Below are 21,426 nucleotides of genomic sequence, written 5' to 3'. Positions count from 1 at the left end.
ACATCTCCTATATATTAATCCTGAAACATTACAACATGTTTTCGTAGCCACGTGTCATCACAGAAATGATTCTTAGAATTGTTAGAAAAATAAGTTGGTCCATATAAACATATACTATGTTTTTTATTAAACTAACTATTAAATTAATTAATAGTGTACAAAAGAATATTTTTTCTTTCCTTAAATAAAAACTACGAAATTACCTTATATGGTTAACATATATATGACAATTAATGATTATGAATAATACATATTTGATAAAAAAATTCTAACCTCTTTATTTTTTTGTTTAATTTTATACTATTAAAAAAATTAAACAATCACATTAAGCATATAATAAAATAATTAGATTTTTTCTTATATGTTATATTTTGAATTTTTTAAAACGACTATAAATTATTAAAAATGGTAAAAGTCCCACATTAAAAAAATTGTGATCAATGGTTTAACTTTTTTTTTTGTTCAAACAAGATACAAATGATCATATATCATACGGGTGGGCGTTCAGATACACGTTCGGGTTTGTATCGGATATTTCAGTATAAAGGTATAGAACCCGTTCGGGTATTTCTACACTTTGAGTCGGGTTCGGGTATTTTATGTTCTGATTCGGGTATTTTATGTTTGGATTCAGATATTTTGGGTCGGGTACATATTTAAATTTTGAAGAAAAAAAATTTATTTATTGTTTAAGTTTTTGTATTTAAAATATATTTTAACTTAACTGTTTTTTAATTTTTAAAAAATTAAACTATTAATAGGTTTGGAGATAAAACTTTAAAAATAGAAAGACACTAATTTAGTTGTTGTTTTGAAATTTTAGATGCAACTTTTGTTAATGCAAGAAACAAGAACTTGATATGTATTTTAAGTGAGTAGCAAATGATTTTATCCATAATTATATGTATATTATCTAATTTTGAGTAATAAGAATCATTAATATAAATATTTTGAATAAAATGAGAAAAATAAACTAGAAATATAGAGTTAACTATACTTATGTTTGGTTATCTTTGGATATCCATTCGGGTTCGGATATTACCCGTTCGGATTCAGATATTACCTGAACTGATGAAATAAGTAATTTGTTTTGTTGTTGTAATTAGATGATTTTTAGACCGAGCTGGTGAATATATACTAGATCAAATTTTTAATTCTTAGATATGTATATGTAGTGAAGCTAATTTTTACAGATGTCCAATTTTTTTAATTGACACTTAAGTAATTCACTGAATTCATAAAAGAAGTTAAAAAAAAACTTAACTCATATCAATGAAGCAAAGACGAGAACGAAAACACAATTCTATAGAGGTAAAAAATGAAATCACTTATGGAGAGTCAATAGTAAACAAATCGAGAGCAGAAAACCTAATCCCTTTTCGTCATTATACAATCGATGTTGCCTATTTGGTTTTGGTGATTTGTGTCAGCCACAAAACTTAATTTATTTTTGTGCATATGAAGTCTTAAAAATAATTAAAATGAGATGTAATAAGTTAACTCTTCAACAACGATGATATATTTTAGAGACCAACATTTGTATTCATCATTTTATAATCGATAAAAAATTTAGTGTTGCAAAATGTTTAAATCATTTCATAAACAAACATTATTAAAAAAACTGACTCCGCGCTTGTGCGGGTTATCATCTAGTTTTAGAATTATATTCGAATACATTTTGTTTAGTAGTTAGCTTATCATCAACCGATTTTTTTTTTCATTTGGAATAAGATGATCAAAACATTTTCTCTAACTAAGTTATGATTTTTATGAATTCGGGTACTACTAAAGTCGTATGAAAAATTTCTTATATTCTAATCATTTGGCTTATAGTCCACAAACTACACACATATGGACATGTACCTAGCTCTACCTCAAATAATAATAAGAAAAGTGTGTTACATTTTATGGGAGGTTCAGTTAATATGCCTCGTTCGTAGTTATGGTACTAATCTATTACTACTATCATCGAGACGAGCCCCTTCCATCCAAAGTCCAAAATGTATGACGAAGATACCGATGAATGTTTCTGATTCCGTGGCGAATTTTCGATAAGAACAAGAAATACTATAGGCTAAAAATAAAGAGATCTAATATCTTTTCTATTAAAACACCTGTGTGACCCATTGATAAAAGTTGGATCCAACAATTAATGGCAACAATACATGCATCCATCATTTTCGAACATAACCACCCATTTATATAATTTTCCAACGTAACCACTATTCCTTAATAGCTTTAGTTTATCCTTCACACGGCTAACAAACTAAAGTAACCCCCACATCATAATCACAGCGATAATATAGGGAACCTCTATTTATATCTAATTTCCTTTTTTTACAATTTTTTTCCTACTAATCAGGACCATTATTTACTATCAGTTAAATTAGCAACTAATATATTTTTCTGGACTTTAACACCATATTATCGATAGCTAATAATATGTAACCTTAATACCATAGTTAATAATCGATTGTATCTTAATAATATGGAGCATATCTATTTTTTTTTAATTATTTATCCAATAAAAGAAGAACATTCCAGGAATCAAATCAATTATTCTAAAATCAATTTCGAAATTTGGTCATCTAACTCCTTAATCCCGTAAAATATGCCCTCATATTTTCCAACAATTTTTTAAACTAAAAACTTTTTCCTTCCCCACAATCATTTTTATCGCCATCCTCTTATAAATATTGAAAGAACAGGGAAACAGTTACAAAACCCATTAAAATTGGACCACGGATTTTGATTTACCTAACCCATTTATAATTTCTATACAAATTATTATGTGTAATATAATGTGTAATAATGATGTAATTATAATTATATACAAAATTAAGTAATTCCAATTTATGAAAAAAAAAATTGCAGTTATTTAATCAGTCTGTTTAATTACTGTTTTACTAGATGATGACCCGCACACTTGTGCGGACTAATATATACCCAAATAAATCAAATTTTAACATAATTTTTAATTTTTTTTTGATTTTTTAATTAATTTTAAATATTAAATTAAGTAGAAGATATAATTTACTTTATTTACTACAACACAACATAGATAAAATGTTTTGATACTTACAAAAATTTTCATTTATTCTATCACCAAACCACACATATAAAAGTATCATCGTCATAATAATATAATAAAATTTTATTAATACTGTAAACTAACATAAAAGATAAATCTATAAAACCTATCCCCTCTTCATTAAAAATTTATTCGCATTTTATATGAATTTCCTTTTATCGGAGTTTATAGTGACACATATTAACAAAATCTACAATGATTAAAAACATATTTCTATTTAACTAAAATTTTATAAATTAAAAATAATAATTATATATGTCTAATAAAAGCTGTTTTGTAAAAAAAAAATAACAGCAAAAGATTGCATTCTTTAGACTCATATTTTTGATTGGTAAGATAATTCGATGATATAAATTAGAAACAAACGTCATTTAAAAACAATTAATACAAACATCAACTGATTTTATATAACTAAAATAAACATAAGATGAAAACTATAAAATTATTGCTAAAGTTTGATAATATTCGTTAATCATAATTATCCCTGAATATAATGTGAATATTTATTAAATAATCACTAAAAATGTTTTAAAAATAAAAAGTTAAAAATTATTTATTAAAAATAATGACTCAGCCTAAATCACGAAATATGACAAATAAGTTTTTCAAAATAATTAAATTATGAATTAAAATTATGGCAAAATATGGAAAAATCTCACTAAGAATTATTTATTATAAATATATAAAATTATGAATTAAAATTACTAAGAATATGAAATATATATATATAATTTAAACTGTGGAGAGCATGACAAATAAAAAAAATATTAAAACATAAAGAATAAGTAAATTTCTTAAAATTGTGAAAAATAATACAAATAAACAATAAACAATGACAAATAATCAAAATTACCTAAAATTATGGAGAAGATGACAACTAAACAAAATCACTTCTCAAATAATAGTATATATAATTAAACAACCTAAATCATGAAATATGACGTTTAAGTTTTTCAAAATAATAAAACATAAAATATAATAAAAATATCTTAAAATCATATAGAACATGATAAATTTAAAAAAAAAATTATCACCTAAAATTATATATGACAAATAAATAAATTTATCAAATATAATTATTAAAAATGTGACAAATAAATGAGTTAATTTAAATATGAAAAGCATAATAAAGAAGCAAAATTAAAATTATCAAAACATAACAAATAAGTAAATTACCTAAAATTATGGTAAATAAGATACATAAGCAGTAAAAAATGACAAATAATCAAAATTACCTAAAATTATGGAATATATGACAAGTAAGCAAAATCTCACATAGAATTATTTATTATAAATAAATAAAATTATGAATTAAAATTACTAAGAATATGAAATATATATATATATATATATATATATATATATATATATAATTAAACTGTGAAGAGCATGACAAATAAGAAAAAAATAAAATTATTAAAACATAAAGAATAAGTAAAGTTTCTAAAATTATGAAAAATAAGACAAATAAACAATAAACAATGACAAATAATCAAAATTACCTAAAATTATGGAGAAAAAGATAACTAAGCAAAATCACTTCTCAAATAATAGTATAGATTACTAAACAAAACTATATAAAGGGTTTGTTACGTTTAAAAAAATACTGTTTAAAAATTAAGTACCATATTAATGTGTTAAAAGGCTATGGTGTATAGTTTAACAATATAATAAATTTAATACAACTCTTTTTTTTGTCAGCGAATTTAATACAATTATCAAAATACTTTACTAATCATTTAAAAAAACGCAAAATATGATCACAGATAAAAACACAAATATGATTACAAAAAATACATATATGGTACAAAAAATACACAATTATATACTTATGAAACTTGATTAATCTAATATATTTACAAAAATTATCTGTTCTATTAAATTCATATCATACAAAAATATGATTATACAAACACACAAACATATAAATTATATTAGGTAAAAAATTTAAAAACAAAAAATATACCCACCCTCTCGAGGGCGGGTCAATATCTAGTTATACTATTAAAATGGAGGTGCACGGAGCCCATTACAGCTTTTGTGCGACGCATGTTGGTCCAATTAGACTTTTAAAATGCAGACACTGCTAATCTTGATAATTAATTTAATTATAAATTAGCCGACCAGTTTATAAGCCGTGACGGTGGATCAACTGCTTACAGACTTATTTCGATTTGCGTCCCATTATGTTCCCATCCAATGCGACAACACATTCAATTATACTCGGAGGCCAATCAACGTTTTTTCCACTAATTACTTGATTAATCACTTATTAATCCTTGAATAGTGATTACTGCCATCGTTTTCACGTCTGAATTACTGGTTTCGAAACAAAAACGACATGCAAGTTGGAATTTTAAAAAAAAAAAAATTGAAAAAGGGCTTGAATTTTTTTAATTTTCTGATAAATACATGCAAAACTTTTATTGGAGTGACAATCTTAACACTGATACTTCCAAATCATATACGATTTTATTTATAATCAATCGAGCCTACTAAATGTGTTCTACCATTTTAAAGTATTGCAAGTTATAAGATTTATAACTGGGATTATACATACTCAGTGATGGTATATTAACTTTTTAGTTTTAGATGGAGTATTAATTTTTAATTCAAAAATGCAACATAGCAGGGCCGGACTTGACCACAAGCTGGTCAAGTAGGGGCTTGAGGCCAATATTTTTATAAGCAATTTTAGAGATCAATTTGACAAAAATTTTGTTGGTTCAGTGGCTGAATAAGCTGTTTCAAATGTTAAGGTCATAAGTTCAAACCAGTTTAATACTATTTTTGGAGTCAATTTTTTTTACAGCTTCTAATCTTGGAAAACTCAAGCACGGCCCTGAACATCAGTATAGATTTGTAAATTGGGTTTCATCCATTATAATTTTAACTTTATATATGCATTTTCTACTTTGTTGACAAAAGGAAAAGAAAACGTACTCCACTTTGTTAGTAAATAAATAAAAACTCAAAAGAAAACAAATAAATAAAAGGAAAGAAAAGGTATCTTTTATCAAACTTTTTTATATAAGCTTTTGAGCTTTAGTTATCTTTCAGTTTTTTCTTTGCCTTCTTTAATAATTTTTCATCATCCCCGCACACTACACATGGACTATAAATATATCGCTCATCAGTTTAAACTAATGATAACACGAATGCTTTTAGTGCCAAAGAGCCTAACTCATTTCTTCCACTACCACTCTCATTATCACAGCGGACAAGGATCAGTAAATCCATCCACTATTACAAAATTATTAAAATCTTAGCAATTTAGCACGATTAATATTACTTCAAAAGATCAAAATTTAGCAAAAAAAGAAAACTTCAAAAGCGTTATTTTGCTTATCTGAAACTTGAACCAGTGAAGATTCAAACCACACTTTTCTTCACTAAAAAAAACTACACAGCAATCAAATAATCGTTACCCGAAATCTAAGCAAAGAACACACATAACAGAAAGGGACTTGTGTAAAACAAATAAAGTTACAAAAATAACAAGTTGTCTTCTTCCTCTAATCTTTTATTTAACATTTGTTTTGTCTCGTTGCCCCATGTTTTGCTCCTCATTATCTGCGTCAAATCGTCTCACTCTTATTATCTCCCAATATTATATGTGTAAGGGTTTCTTGGCTTGTAATGTTGGCATCATCATTCTTAAATCATGCTACTCCCTAGTTTTACTTATATACTCTAAGCTTTAGTTTGCTCCACACACAAGTTGAAACATTCTCTTGTCTTCCTTCTCCCTCTACATTTGATCCATTAAAGGGTTCACATAACCAAAGCTTATAACCCTAGTAGAATGTAGTAAACCAGCGTGATCGGAAGCGCTATAAGCATTCCGAATATTACCCTGCAAATTCATTCGATTTATCAATGTTAATTTCTTTTTAAAATTGACATTAGTAATCTTTTCAATATTAACCATAAAGTCCATGACTTACCCTGTACTTAAAATAGCAGGATGAACATTGTACTCCTTTGCAAACACAAAGGGTACAATCCCTTGAGGCAGTGCAGCCTTAAAAAGTCATACAAAAACATGAAGTATTTTATTTTACTTGCAACAACCCAAAAAATTAGTAACAAATAATGTTTATTCATTTACTAAATCACATTATTAAAGTGTAAGATATAGTTTTTACCTGAACAATGGCGACACGTAGTAAATCACCATGCAATCCAATGGCTATAGAGGCAACCGCCATGACGGCCGGACCAGTGAGGAACCTAACGGCCATCGCAAATGTTGCCACTGAGTTCCCACAAGCGATTAATTTGGGTTGCAACGCCATGAACAACCCTTCACGATTTTTCACATACAGTTTATAATTTCAAAATTAGTCGATAAATAAATTTAATATATCTCTATAAATCCAATCAACTCCCATTAAAATGGGGACCATGACGACTATTAACGACACGAGACCATGTCGTCCACCATTACAATTTATAATAAGATGCTCACTCCATTGCCCCACATGTTGGATGGTCCATCCCCCACACTTTTTATTTAGTTTTAATTTCCACTTTTAATATTTCTTCAAAATGACAAAACATCATAATAAATTTTATGGACTAACGTAATTTGATTCTTTTATCGTGTAAACGGGTAAATATGTCAACGAAAATATGCAAAATTAAGGAATTTCAACCTTTTAGCTTTTTTTTAAGGAATAAAACAGAGTAGGAAGATGAATTACCCAAACTGAACATAGCCATTCCAAGACCAGCATCAGATAGAATGGAGATAGATTGTTGAATGATTTTGGGCATTGCCACGTGCCACCTTCATATTGAAAACCGGAATAAACTTCTCCGATAACCGGTCGGTTCAAACTCAAGAAATATAATTATAATCTTTTTTATTAATTTACTAACCGGAAAGCAACAAGCGCCCAAATGAGGCCAATGAGGCTAGAGTAAGTGTTAGGGTTTCTGATCAGCTTCCTCCACACCATGATCAGTATCAGCCTCGTCATCACACTCGCCGGCGGCATATGTTTCACGTGACTCCCTTCGCCTCCTCCGGCGGCTCCCAGTCCTGTTTTTGATTGTAGCTCCGCCGAGGAACTAGGAGCATGTTTGTTCAATCCGTTCTCGGCGTCTTTTGCTCTCTCTCCTTCTTCTTCTCTTCCAGCGAAGCTAAACCGTTCACCTCCGAAGTCTCCACTCGCCGGACGAGCTAAAGCTATAACACATAACAAAACCGAAGTTAGAAGTGACACGTGGAGTTTTGGACATTACTGAAACTGTTTTTTTCTAACCTTTGCTCTCTCCGTTCTGAGATTGCTCAGGGACTAACATTCGGATCTCTTTGGCACCTTGTTCGTTGTTTGATCCCGAACCAGGAGCTCCATCGGATACGTTAAGACCCGCCCGGTCCGAAACGGGTGACCCGTTTGAGCTCCACACGAACATGTGTAGTTCCTTGGCGCTCGCGTCATGATTGTTCGCCTTGCCGCCCGTTTGAGGATTCGTAAGATTTTTACTGACGGCTTTACTGGCAATAGATGTGGCGGTTGTTGAAGAGAACTCAGGATTCGGAGCCGGGTAAGACCCGCCTCCTCCTCCTCCTGGATAATACCCGAACCTCGGGGAGGAAGCCATAGCGCTATTCTCCTCGAAGTTCGAAGGTCTTGGAGTGGGGCCTCTAGAAGACTGCACGGAGTACATATCCGCTGGGCCGAAGTTGGATAAACGGCCGCCGGGGAAGCCCATCATCGAGTAAAAATCTGAGTTGTTGAAGTTTGAGCCTCTAGGAGTGGTGCTTAAGCTGTAAATCTCAGCTCCGGTGAGATTCGAGGGCCGTGGAGTCATGTTAGGTCCACAGAAAGAGCGGCGTGAGGCGTTTGACTTCCTCACGGTGACGTGGAGCTTCCCGTCGTCTCCTATCTCCGCGTCCGTCTCAAGAAAATCGTGCCCGTCGAGTGAAACGACGTCGGATTCGACCTTGAACGAAACGATGGAAGCGGCCGTCTCGGGGAACTGCTCCATGATGAGCATCTTGGCGCCGCGAAACTCGAAGAGGAAAAGGAGAAGCGTGTACCATATGATACACTGGAGGACGACGACTTGGACCATGAGCGATCCGGCGTACTCGCCGTACATGGCGATCAGGAGAGGGATCCCCATGACGAGCGTGTTGGGGAGCGTGGAGAGGGAGAAGATTGTGATGCTCCACTCGAGGCTACCGGAGCGGGTGAAGTTAGCCCAGAGGACCAAGAGGGCGAGCATGAGGATTTTTTGGAGGGTGTCTGCTGCGATGAAACGGAGGTTCATGGCGTAAGGGTTGTTGGTGGAGATGAAGTGGAAAGAGAGGAGAGGGACGGCGAAGATGGCGACGAAACGGTTTATTCCGGAGCATTGGTCGGGGGAGAAGATTTTCCACCACCGTACAGAGCCGTAGGCGAGGATCATAGCGACGTAGAGGGGAATCACGGCCGTGAGGACCGTATAGAGGTCGTGCCATGAGATCATCTTCTTCCTTCCGGTGGACTAAAGAGGGGACTTGGAGCTGTTATGTGTGTGTGTGAAGGAGTGAGCAACTTTGGCTTTGAGTATATAATTTAAGGAAGGATGGCCACTTTACACCTCTTTATACAGCAAATACTTGACAACCCAAAGTTTCTTTTTACGCAATTATTTATTTTATTATATTTTAAGTTCTTATTTTTTGTAAAAGTTATCATCATTTTTATATAGTTGCTCTCGTCTGAGAACAATCATACAAGTGTATTTGGGTAAATATGCTAAGTGACTTTAGTGTTTCATTTATGTAAATGACTAAAGGTAACCTGTTACATTGAATCGTTTAGCGCAAATATTATTCTTATTCGCTGATAGTTGTTGCTGTATGGCTCAGTAATTATAAACACTTGATTACATTTTTTTAGCTGTACATATAGAACACAACGTGTTAGGTGATAAAATAACGTGATATAAAATGCAAATATATAACATTATCATAACTAGTCACTAGAATTGTATCCCTCAAATACTAATGCAAGTTAGTTGTAAAACTGAAGTCTGCAACAGTTTTACTTGTACAGATATAGCATCTAAGTTAGATCTTTAAAAGAAGGTCTGCATGTGGCATTCAACTTATGGAGATGGGCATTACAGACATACCTTTTTTCTTTTGTCCCCTCCTCTTTGCTTTTGTATATTTTAATTTACTTTTCTTTCACAATCTCGAACGAATCCATTTTCGTAATATGAAGAATAGCGAATAAACCCTAGCCAATAATAAAAAAATAATAGCTGGATATGAAAATAAAATTCGAAATTCCCATAATTTTTTGGTGTTCAACAAAAAAAAGTAAAGAAATCAATCATTAAAAAATTATGCAGACAAGATGGGCTGGAAACAAAGAAGATCCACCAAGGGATTAGATGGCTCAAATGGAATTTGGTTAATGGCGTCGAGTGTCTCTATATGATGTTGTTAGGTTTACTCATTTGTCCACTGAAGTAGGCAACAATCAATTACTCCTTACAGGAACATAATCTTCAGCCTAGTCTCACCACTAAGATACGGTCTAATTCCGCTTCATTACACACGTCGCTTGTCATCTATTTTTTCCAGATAAACTCAAATCTGAACTTTTATGATATAAGGAATTAAGAATTACCGTTTTGATTTAGTTAAATTGTCATCTAATTCCCCTTATTATAAGACTAAAACTAGATCTTGACCCGCACAACCGTGCGGGTGATTATTTTATTTTTACACACATAATTATTTGTTTTACATGATTAATTGTAATATTTACCATATTACTAATTGTTTAATATAACATTTTAATACACAACAATTTTATAGTTCACATCCAATAATTTAATTTATTTTTTTTAAATTTTTCATATTTTAAATCATGTGATACAAAATTCTAAATTGAAAAATTTTACTACTAAAAAATCAAAAAACCTATTAAAAATATTATATTAAATTAATATCGTAGATTAATACAAAAATGTACATGTGTTTAGTTATAATTAGAAAATTAGTTAGATATTTTAAAATTTCGTTTTAGTTAAAATAAATATAAATTTAATTTTAAAATAAACACGACATTAACTAAATATTTAAAAGTTTTGTTTAAGTGAAAAACGAATATACATTTATGTTAAACAAACACAAAATTACTTAAATATTTAAAAGGTTTATTTTAATAAAAAATGATATATATATATATATATATATATATATATATATATATATATATATATATATATATATTTATATTGTAAATAAAAAGATATAAAAAAAATTTATTCAGATATAATTTTAGAGTAAATATTGGAATATCTATTTGATTTGTTTGTCTTAGAATAATTCAAATAATTTAAATATTTATACAAAAATTAATTTTAACAACTTTCTAAAGGGTGGTCCAAATTAAAAAATCACACATGAATTAAGTCATGACTTCTCTTTTAATAGAATAGATGTCTTATTTTTATTTTATATTCCTATATGAAACTACCTTTTAAGTAGACAACTAAATCTTTTTTTCTTTTGAAACACGAGATCGTGTATGGCAATAAGACTTTTGAAGAAACATTTGCCCCAATTATCAAAATGGGCTCGGTTTGTATGCTTCTCCGCATTGCTGCGGCTAAGAAGTGGGAAGTTCACCAAATGGACGTTCATAACACATTTCTTTATGGTGATCTTGAGGAAGAAGTGTATATGCGTTTACCTCTAGGTGTATATGGGTCGCAGTCATTACTGCCTCGCCCCAAAACTTTACTGGTAGACTACTCTGAAACAAGAGTGCTCGAGAAACGTTTAGAATATGTCGATGTTTCCTTTCGACACGTCCATTCTGTTGTGGTGTTCCAACACACGATGTTTGGTGAAGGATCCCATTCTCACGAAAGAATCGAGAGAGACACATAAACTCTGTTCCATTGTCTGAACGTACGATCTTAACAGCTTTATTAAATTGTTTCTCAATCATCTCGCAGAAGCTTGAAAGGACTGTTCGTACTTCTGACTTTTCGAGTAGCAGATAAGTCCAGACAGCACGTGAATGGTCATCAACAATGGTTAAAAAATAAACGGCTCCACAGGAGGCACGAGTGCGATATGGTCCCCAAACATCGCAGTGAATCAAAGCAAAACACTCATTCGTTTTATTAAGACTGTCAAAAAATACTTCTCTAGTTTGCTTTGCCCTAAAACATGTGTCACAAGGACCAAGGGTAGTAAGTTTCTTTGAAGAAAACATGGGTAAAACCGATAAAACTGAAGATGAAGGATGTCCGAGCCTCTGGTGCCACCGTAACTGATCCACTGCACTGACAACTGGAGTAGCCATGCGATGAACCCTTGCAGCTATGACGTCCTTAAAGTAATACACCCCATCTCGCTCTCTACCGGCTCCAATCAGGGTCCTCGAGAAACGATCCTGTAAGACACATAAAGTATCAGTCAGTAATGCAAAACAGTTTGTTTGTTTCAGTAACTTCGAAACTGATATAAGAGAGCAGTTCAGATTTGGCACAAATAGCACCTGATCGAGTACAATTCGATCTGAAAGTTTAAAACTTCCAACATGCGTGGCAAAAGTCTTATTGGCATCTGCAAAGCCCACCGGACACGGAGCTATGCTCTCGACATTTTCTAGGAACGAGATTTCACCGGTCATGTGATGCGAAGCTCCCGTATCCAGAATAAGATCACCAAACTTACTCTTACCAGAGAGTTTGTCGGAAGAAGAGTTTGCGTTCTCGGAAAGCAATTGTGACAGTGCTCTCCATTGTTCCTGTGTGAACTCTGGGAACGACGAAGAGTTAGATGTGGTAGCATGCGCCTTGGCTCCACTGCTCCTTTTCCTATCGGACGGGAATGCACCTCGTCCACGTCCACCTCTGGCGCCACCTCTGTTACTTCCTCTGTCTCTTCTGTTTGCTCGATCTTCCCACCAGTCCGGGAAACCGACTAACTGCCAACAGTTTGCCTTGTCATGACCACTGCGACCGCAATGAGCACACTGAGTAACACGATCTCTTCTTCCAGAATCTGTATGTGGCGTCGTCTGATCTCCATTGGTTGATCCGAGCTCCTTCTTGGCCACAAAGCCTACAGCATTCTGTTGTGTTTCGTGTTCTCTAATCGAGTTGAGGCGTTGTTCTTCTCTAACAACTTTGGAGTAAATTTCACCAATGTCAAGTGTCGAGTCAGATGAGATGATTCCTTGACACATTCCCCCAAATCGAGTTTGATCTAAACCCATAACAAACTGATGTATCTTCTTCTCTTCTCTATCCTTCTCAAACTCTGCAATCGCACTGCAGGTACACGATGGAAGTGGCTTATACATGTCCAGTTCTTCCCACAGCTTCGACAAACACCCAAAGTAATCGATAACTGCATGTCCTTCCTGTCTGCAAACTGCTAGTTGCTCTTTAAGATGATGAATTCTCACCTTGTTCCCAACTGAGAACCGTTTTCTAAGATTCTCCCACAACTTGTGTGCATCTTGAATGAACGTGACCGTGGACCTAACACGAGGCTCAATCGATGTTCTAATCCATCCAACAATCATCGAGTTAACTGAATGCCACATCTCTAAGTTTGGATCATTCGGCGAGGGCTTAGGTATTGTTCACTCGATGAAACCCAATTTTCGCTTTGCTCTGAGTGCATTCGTCATCTCACTAGACCATTCATTGTAGTTCTCTCCCTTCAACACCACCGATGTAATCATAGCTCCAAGATTTTCGGAGGCATAGATAGAGTACGGTGTTTTAACTTCAGCATATTTTCCTTCGGAGACTCCGGTTTGAGACATCGTCTCTGGCTCTTCTGTTGCAACCATGATCGAAAGTCGTCACACAACGAACACGATCCAATACTTCAACAAACTAACAAACTGCTGGAAACTCGAACTTCGAACTCCAGGAACACGACGTTGAACTTGAACTCAAGACAAATTAGGTCTCAGTATTTTCTGCTCTGATACCATGTAACTCTTGCACCACAAGATTATCAAAAGACTTTCTTATGATAAACAATGTATCGTGCATCATATTTATACAAGAGTTTTGGACAATATTCCTGAAACAGAATTGGAACATATCCTAGAATGATTTGGCAATATCTCTAAGTAATGGAAATTATCCTAATTTCCTAATAGGTAAACACAGCTAAAGTCCCATTTGAATAAATGGCTGAGACAAAGAATGTCGTGACCTTCTTGTGACTTAGTGTGTTTGTATCTTTCTGGTTGCATAAATCATGACTGGACACAACTTCCTCGAATAAGTCCAAACACGAATGATTAATTACGATTTGTGATAAATAAATTATGTCGTCCTTACAAAACCAAATTATACACAGTCGTCGTTAATTATTCAAGTACGTTTCTTATATCGAATCAATCTATACATATATTAAATAATTGGCTTCAAATAACCAATTGAATAATCCTAAATATGGGCATAAGATTTAGGGAACTTTTGGAAGCAATTCATATGTCAGCGCTACCATTTTCATTAACTAGAAATATATTCAGTCTTTCAAGCTAGTACAAAAAGATATACAAGAAAAAAGTAATACTACTAAACAAATAATTACGAAAACGACGTCTTATAAACAAAGTGTATCTATTATCTGTGATACTAGGGCCGGTCCGCCCTACGGGCGGGTTAAAAATTTAAAAACAATTTAAACAGTTAGAATGAATGTTTAATATAAATTTGTATCATATAAAAATATACATATTAGTTAAATATTGTACATGTTAATGTATTTGAATACTAAATAGACTATGAAGCTACCAATATTTGCTTTGATTACTGTTGAACGAACTATGTAAATTAAATTGGTTGGTAAGCTGTTAGTACAAAACTATATGTCATGTCTTGAGATTTTTGATCTTATACAATCTTTCTTTTGAGGTTGGGACATTCATCGGGTTTAGTTGTACGTGGTTGTTGTTGTTTTTTTTTTTTGTCACAATGTATTAAAAAATAATTAACACATTCATCAATGTACAACTATGTATTAAAAATGTGTATTTTTTTATCGACTATGTATTAAAAAATAATTAACACATTCATCAATAATATTAAAGAGTAAAAAGTCATGTCAATTGTTCATAGTATAAGCCCAAAGTTAAACTCAAGCCCAACCAAAGAAATAAAACCCAGTACCGATAAGCTCAAGTGATGCACCGCGTTTCACAGAAGACGGACATGTGTCGGTCTGTCAGAGAGTGACTTTCCACGTGGATAGCTTAGGAGAGAGGCAAACATATTTTTATATATATAGATATATAGGTATATATTATTGCAAGCAGTTTTCCAGTATTTTTTGGGGGTAAGTTAGTGGTTTTTAGTTACTTAGAGCATCTCTAATGTATTATTCCAATTTTTACTCCAAAATGATGTAATTCCATTTTGGAGTTGGATTTTACTCCAATATATTACTCAATTGTTTACTCCAAAAAAATATTCACAAATGATTTCTTTTTTATTTAGTTAATAATTGTTAGTACTATCTTCAACTTATAATAATTTAACAATTAACCTAACTATTTTATATTTACAAAACTTTCATAAAAATATATTTTATTTAAATTAAATATTTATTAATAAAAATACAGTTAGAGATTTTCTTCCAACTTCAATTGGTGTAATTTTTATCATATGCAATTTTTATAATTCAAAAACAAAATAATGCATTAAAAGAACAAAAAGAAGAAAACAAAGTTTTGTTTTTAAATTTAAATTATGTACTTGATCCAGATGTTTGTGCATATATTAAGTTTAACAAGTACAAATATTATCAATCGAAATGTTGACCCACAAGATAAACAAACACATCTATTCCTATTGAATGATACTTCACCGATTCCAAAAACAGTTTACAGAATTGTTAAATCACTTATTTGTATTATATTATATTATATTATATAAAATTATAAAATATTTATGTTTAGTTTTGATTTTTATTAGTTTATGCATCTTTTATGTAAAACCATCAAATAATATTTTGTGGAGTATTTTATTTATTATCATGTTATTGTATTATTTTAAATATTATATAAGTATGAAATAAAAATATTCAAGATTAAAAGCACCATTTCATAAATAAAAAAAGTTCAACTCCAAAATTGAGTAATGAGTAAGATTACTCCATTTAGTAACCCTAGTCATTACTCCATTTTGGAGTTGAATATGAAGCGAGGTTGGAGACGATTTTACTCCAAAATGAAGTTTGGAATAAAAAAAGGAGTAGGATTGGAGATGTCCTTAAGAATAAGCTCATTTGATCAATGTACTTATACATAGGGGTGGGCACGATCGGACCGGATCGGATATTTGTACCTAAAAATATTAGTATTTGTGATTTATTTCGGTTTTTATAAATATTGCATATTAATATTTGCTTTATTTTGTATAGTTACAAATATCTAGATTTATCGGTTCGAATCGAAATGAATAACAAATCGAACCAAAATTTACGGACAATTTATCCAGCCCTACTTGTACATGCTTTACCAGAAGAGCTGCATCAGAAAGATCAGTAAAAGTACGTAAACTATTAAGTTTTTCAGAATAACTAACAAACGGCAGGTCCTAGAGTCTAACCGGTAAAAGTGGCGTCTATCACACCTACCTATCTTAAACAGTCAGGTCCAAACGACCCTGGTTCCCAGACCATTACTCCTCATAATACATCTTTTTACAAACCTCATAATATTTTTTAACAATATTCAATACTTTTTAAATACACTTTACCCGTAACCTAGATCTCTGATGTTTCTCCGGGGAACCTCCGCGTTAGGGTTGTCAGTTTTCCGATTGCCCTTAAAAAGGTTGAATTAATATATTTTAATTTAAAAAAAATATACACTTTGACTGATAGCTTGTGGTGAAATGGTAAGGGAAAAAGTCTGGGATGTCACCATATTTCAGGTTCGATCCACCTGCTATGCGAAACTAAGTCGCATTTTTCTGGTCACCTACACGGATATGGACTACTGCTTTTCGGCCCATTTGAATACCCGGGAGGGGGTCTATTCGTGGGCTGCACCTTCTACCGGGAGATTAGGTCTGTGTCTTTAATAGATCCGGGTTTAACTTTTTCTTTTCAAAAAAAAAAAATATACACTTTACCCTAATTGCTCAATTTTTATATCAGAAAACACCAATTCACCATCAGATCAAGAAAAATCGTTTCATGTTGTTCTATTATCTAAATATTTTGAAATTCTATTTTTTCATAAAGATGTCACTATTTTTTGGCTCAAAAATAGATGTCACACCTTTTGTATCCAATGTAGTAAACTTAATATACAGAGAAGTAAGTTTGAAGAAAAAGAAACTAAAGTACGCATGTTTTAATATTGAAAATGCTCTCTTTAATATTATTATAACTAATAATATTTGCTTATTAAAATTCTGTTCATGCATCAAATAATTAGATTCCAAGTCAAACTCTAACTAAGTTTTCGTCGTTGATATACGGAATTTTAGGAACGATAACGAGATTAGATTAATATATGACTGATGCTTCCAAATATGTTTGAGATATGTACTTATCAACTGTTACAGGATAGAAAGGACACACGAACAACCACACAACAGGAGGGAGAAAAAAAAAGAACGGTGTTGGTGGAGGAGCATTAACGATCATATTAATTTTTTGATGATGATATGCTTGGACCATTGACTTAATGATGTACTTTGACAACCTAAGTAAGGGTTATTGGTTCTACTACTTCAATGGATTTACAAATTCTCTTTAGATTTAGAAATCTTTGATAAATTCAATGATTTTCAAACCAAATAAGTGGATTTGAGAATTACTATAGTATGAATTTTAGAATCAAAATAAATGAATTGTTATAAATCACTCAAATGAATTTTTAACTAAAACGAGGAGGAAACATGCTTAAGTTTGAAGCCGTTTACACATGACGTAGGAAGAATTACAAATCTGAGTGAAAGAAAGACATAAACAACACTGAAGCATTGTTGCACATAAGTTACAGTCTGGAAGACCAAAAGAATTGAAGATCATCTCCAAGAGAATATCATGTGTTAGCAAGAGAAGTAGGCCTTGTCCTTAACTAAGCAGATGATAGTCCGAGTCACTACTGTCTCAGGACAAGTCATCCTATCATGTAGACGACGTCTATTACGTTCTTTCCATACCTTGTAAATGAACCTATCGATGTCCAAACCTGGATAATAGCAACAATTGCAAGACTGTTTCGCGGCAGAGAGAGTAACCATTGCACAGCCTGATCCCAGACCCTTGGTATCACTTGAAATCCGGATTTTGGCACACACACTAGTCCAGCATCTCCAATTGATTTTTGTATTCATCCCAGAGACCACAAAGTAGACAAATACTTTTTCTATCAGTATCTTGATTCCAAGCTTTTACTTTCAGTAATGTTGAATTCCTATTTAAAAGAAACAACCAAGCATTTGAAAAAATGCTTAGGAATGACAGCACTGTGCCAAACAATCTAAAGCCCCTACGAGTAGACCTTGTCTTGGCCTAATAGCTTCCCACAAACGTTTAGCAGAGAACCGATTGGTATCTCACCACCCATGTGATGGTGTCATGATGTAACCGAAGGGGAACCACGTAAAAACAGAGAAACCCTAATAATACAAATCCAATCAAAATAACAAGGTTCAATTTGATATTTGTTCCTTTGTATTTTCACCCTAATAACACTTTAAAATCCACTCAATTCCAATTCTAAATCAAATCTTTAAATAAATACTTGCCATTGAATAACACTTGATTTTAAAATATGTTTCAAAATCATAAAACCAATAACAGTGTATTTTAAAATCATAGAACCAATAACACTGAATTTAGTTTAAATTTTGAAATCCATTAAAATACATAAACCAATAACACCCTCTAGATGTTGCAAATTCAACAAAATGCAATATAATCCTAACCGAGCTTAATTGATACTTGCTACTCGTATTCAACTGCTTAACTATACTACATCAGTCGCAAGTTTTTTTTTTTTTTTTGACTGAAGGCTTGCATAATATATATAAAGAAAGCAAATGTTTTACAAGCCCATGGATATATTCATGGCTATAGTCCCACATCAGTAAAAAACCCATAGTTGAACCCATAACATAAAAGATCAGATAGGCCCAGAACCCAAAAGAAGTGAGGAAATCAAACGACTTTCACAATTATGTTTCTGTCGAGAGCTAAAACTGCATGTACCTCGATGACGCGATCGGAGATTTGAGTCGGTAGCTGCTTATACGATCCGTGATCTGGCAAGTGATAAGGCGAATGATCGCATCCGGGGCGCGGAATTGATTGTTGTGGAGCCTCTTATTTCTCTCTTGCCATATCCAGTATATTGCCGATTTCCAACAAAGCAAAGTGAGACGCTTCATTGTTTTGTTTCCTTGGAGAGACTGCAATTGAATCACAGATTGATCCCAGTGTTTGTTCGGTTGTAGTTGACATCTTCTAGAAATTTCTAACCAAATTGACCAACTGTAGGGGCAGAGATAGAACAAGTGGTCCCTTGATTCTGCCGCGTGATTATAGAGAAGGCAAACCGAGTATGACTGGAGTCCCCAGCTTATGATTTGATCCCTAGTAGGGCAATCATCAAGCACAAATAGCCAAGTTAGAAAGTTGTGGCGTGGAATTCCTCCTGCAGTCCAAATGATTGGCGCCCAAGGTACCTCCTCTTTGCTATCTCTCAGCTTCCTATAGATCCCACTTGTGTTGTGTCTCGTTGACGGTTTCTCATTGGCCACCCATTCGTAATCATCCTCCATCCCAGTCAGACTTAAGGTTGTCAAAAATATATGCAGTTGCACCATACCCTCAGAGCGTGGAGGAGGGAGTCTCCAGCTACCATTGAAAAAAAGGTCCGCAAGAGTCGTTGATGGTCTTATACCCATTCCAGGTCTTTGGTTTGGGAGTAGATACTCAAACAGCTTTCCAAAAGGCGACCAGATATCCGACCAGAATCGACATGATTCTCCATTGCCAACCTTCATCTTGATCTAAGTATAAACCTCATCTATTAGCTTGAAAATCTTGTTTACAAGCCACTAGTTTGTAGTAGAAGGTTTCATAGTCCAGAAGTTAGATAGATAACCTCTTAGAACTTCTTTCTTAAACCATCCCACCCATATTGATCCCGCCTGAAAGAACAGTAACCATATCAGTTTTATACAGCACGACTTATTCCAAGTTAACAAGTCCTTTATCCCCAAACCACCACTAGACTTCTCTTTAGTCACCACCTCCCATGAGACCTTGGCCGAATGATTAGCATTGAGTCTTCCTTTCCACAGAAATAAACCACAAAGAGAGTTTATTCTTTTTACACAGGCCTTAGGAAGGATGAACGTTGAACACCAGAAATTTGTAATGCCACCAATGACCGTCTTGATTAAGAGTAGTCTCCCAGCAAACGACAGTGTCTTAACACTCTAAGAAGTGAACTTTGATTTAACTTGTTGTATGAGAGCCTCACAGTTTGCTATTGTTAACTTCTTTGTGCAGAGCGGTACACCAAGATAGCGCACTGGCAGAGTACCATTTGGCATTCCTGTAGAGGCCTTGATGACATATATTTCCTGCTGAGACAGTCCCGAAGCATAGAACGAAGACTTCTGTACACTTACAGCGAGACCAGACCGCAGTTCGAACTCCTTTAGAACTTGAAGAACATGCTGAACAGAGCTTAGGGAACCATCCGTAAATATCAGCAAGTCGTCAGCGAAGCACAAGTGAGTGAGCTTGGACTTACTACATTTATGGTGGTATTTGATCTTGTAGTCGGATGCATCTTCGTTCAACATTAGCGAGAGCATGTTCATTGCGATGACAAAGAGATAGGGAGAAAGGGGATCTTCCTGTCTTAGTCCTTGCTTTCCTTCAAAGTAACCATGTACTCTACCATTGTAACCGATGATGAAGTTGGGAGTACATATGCAGGCTCTCAGCCAGCTGAGGAGAAGTGGCGGCATTTGGAGACCTTCAAGGCAGCTGAAAAGAAATTCCCAGGAGAGAGTGTCGAAGGCCTTCGCTATATCCACTTTAATAGTTATCCTTTTAGGGCTTGTCTTGCGGTGGTAGCCATTTACAAGTTCTCCTGCAAGCACCGTGTTCTCCACTATTAATCTCCCTTTTATGAAGGTTGTCTGGTTAGGGACAATAAGCTCTGGAAGTATGAGTTTGATCCTCCTGACAAGTAGTCTAGCTATGACCTTACAAAGGGTGTTGAGGCAGCTTATTGGCCGGAAATCAGATATGCTTGAAGCTCCAGGGCGCTTTGGGACAAGAGCAAGAATTGTAGAGT

The 21,426-nt window shown here is 33.4% G+C and overlaps 3 protein-coding genes across 3 annotated transcripts; all 3 read right to left on the bottom strand.

Annotated features, from left to right (window-relative positions):
• Positions 1–6,460: 6,460 nt before the first annotated feature.
• Positions 6,461–9,689, bottom strand: LOC106405846 (auxin efflux carrier component 3). The gene is made up of 6 exons (XM_013846397.3): positions 8,362–9,689; positions 7,976–8,285; positions 7,798–7,883; positions 7,240–7,397; positions 7,039–7,115; positions 6,461–6,947 (listed from the first exon to the last, which is right to left on the bottom strand). The coding sequence occupies exons 1-6, from the start codon at positions 9,572–9,574 to the stop codon at positions 6,881–6,883; spliced, it is 1,911 nt and encodes a 636-aa protein (XP_013701851.1). The 5' UTR covers positions 9,575–9,689; the 3' UTR covers positions 6,461–6,880.
• A 2,573-nt stretch (positions 9,690–12,262) lies between these two features.
• LOC125588548 lies at positions 12,263–13,923 on the bottom strand. Its single transcript, XM_048759951.1, has 4 exons — positions 13,715–13,923; positions 12,616–13,630; positions 12,340–12,510; positions 12,263–12,277 (listed from the first exon to the last, which is right to left on the bottom strand). The coding sequence occupies exons 1-4, from the start codon at positions 13,921–13,923 to the stop codon at positions 12,263–12,265; spliced, it is 1,410 nt and encodes a 469-aa protein (XP_048615908.1).
• A 5,380-nt stretch (positions 13,924–19,303) lies between these two features.
• On the bottom strand, positions 19,304–20,116 carry LOC106403352. Its single transcript, XM_013844192.2, has one exon. It carries the CDS (start codon positions 20,114–20,116, stop codon positions 19,304–19,306), a length of 813 nt encoding a protein of 270 aa, XP_013699646.2.
• Positions 20,117–21,426: the final 1,310 nt, after the last annotated feature.

The sequence above is a fragment of the Brassica napus genome, chromosome C6, assembly GCF_020379485.1.
Source record: "Brassica napus cultivar Da-Ae chromosome C6, Da-Ae, whole genome shotgun sequence".
Taxonomy (NCBI): Eukaryota; Viridiplantae; Streptophyta; class Magnoliopsida; order Brassicales; family Brassicaceae; genus Brassica; species Brassica napus.
Note: the sequence above shows the minus strand (reverse complement) of the source record. Positions and strands in the feature narration are given on the sequence as shown.

What these genes read in the sequence shown, in the direction of transcription:
- LOC106403352 (XM_013844192.2), bottom strand. Translation starts at nt 20,116, where the DNA reads ATGAAGGTTGGCAATGGAGAATCATGTCGATTCTGGTCGGATATCTGG.
- LOC125588548 (XM_048759951.1), bottom strand. Translation starts at nt 13,923, where the DNA reads ATGGTTGCAACAGAAGAGCCAGAGACGATGTCTCAAACCGGAGTCTCC. An exon ending in CGAAAATTGGGTTTCATCGA is followed by an intron (nt 13,631 to 13,714) that starts GTGAACAATACC and finishes TGGATGGATTAG; the next exon opens with AACATCGATTGAGCCTCGTG. An exon ending in ATCGAATTGTACTCGATCAG is followed by an intron (nt 12,511 to 12,615) that starts GTGCTATTTGTG and finishes TGTGTCTTACAG; the next exon opens with GATCGTTTCTCGAGGACCCT.
- LOC106405846 (XM_013846397.3), bottom strand. Translation starts at nt 9,574, where the DNA reads ATGATCTCATGGCACGACCTCTATACGGTCCTCACGGCCGTGATTCCC. An exon ending in TGGGCGCTTGTTGCTTTCCG is followed by an intron (nt 7,884 to 7,975) that starts GTTAGTAAATTA and finishes TTCAATATGAAG; the next exon opens with GTGGCACGTGGCAATGCCCA. An exon ending in CCTGCTATTTTAAGTACAGG is followed by an intron (nt 6,948 to 7,038) that starts GTAAGTCATGGA and finishes ATGAATTTGCAG; the next exon opens with GGTAATATTCGGAATGCTTA.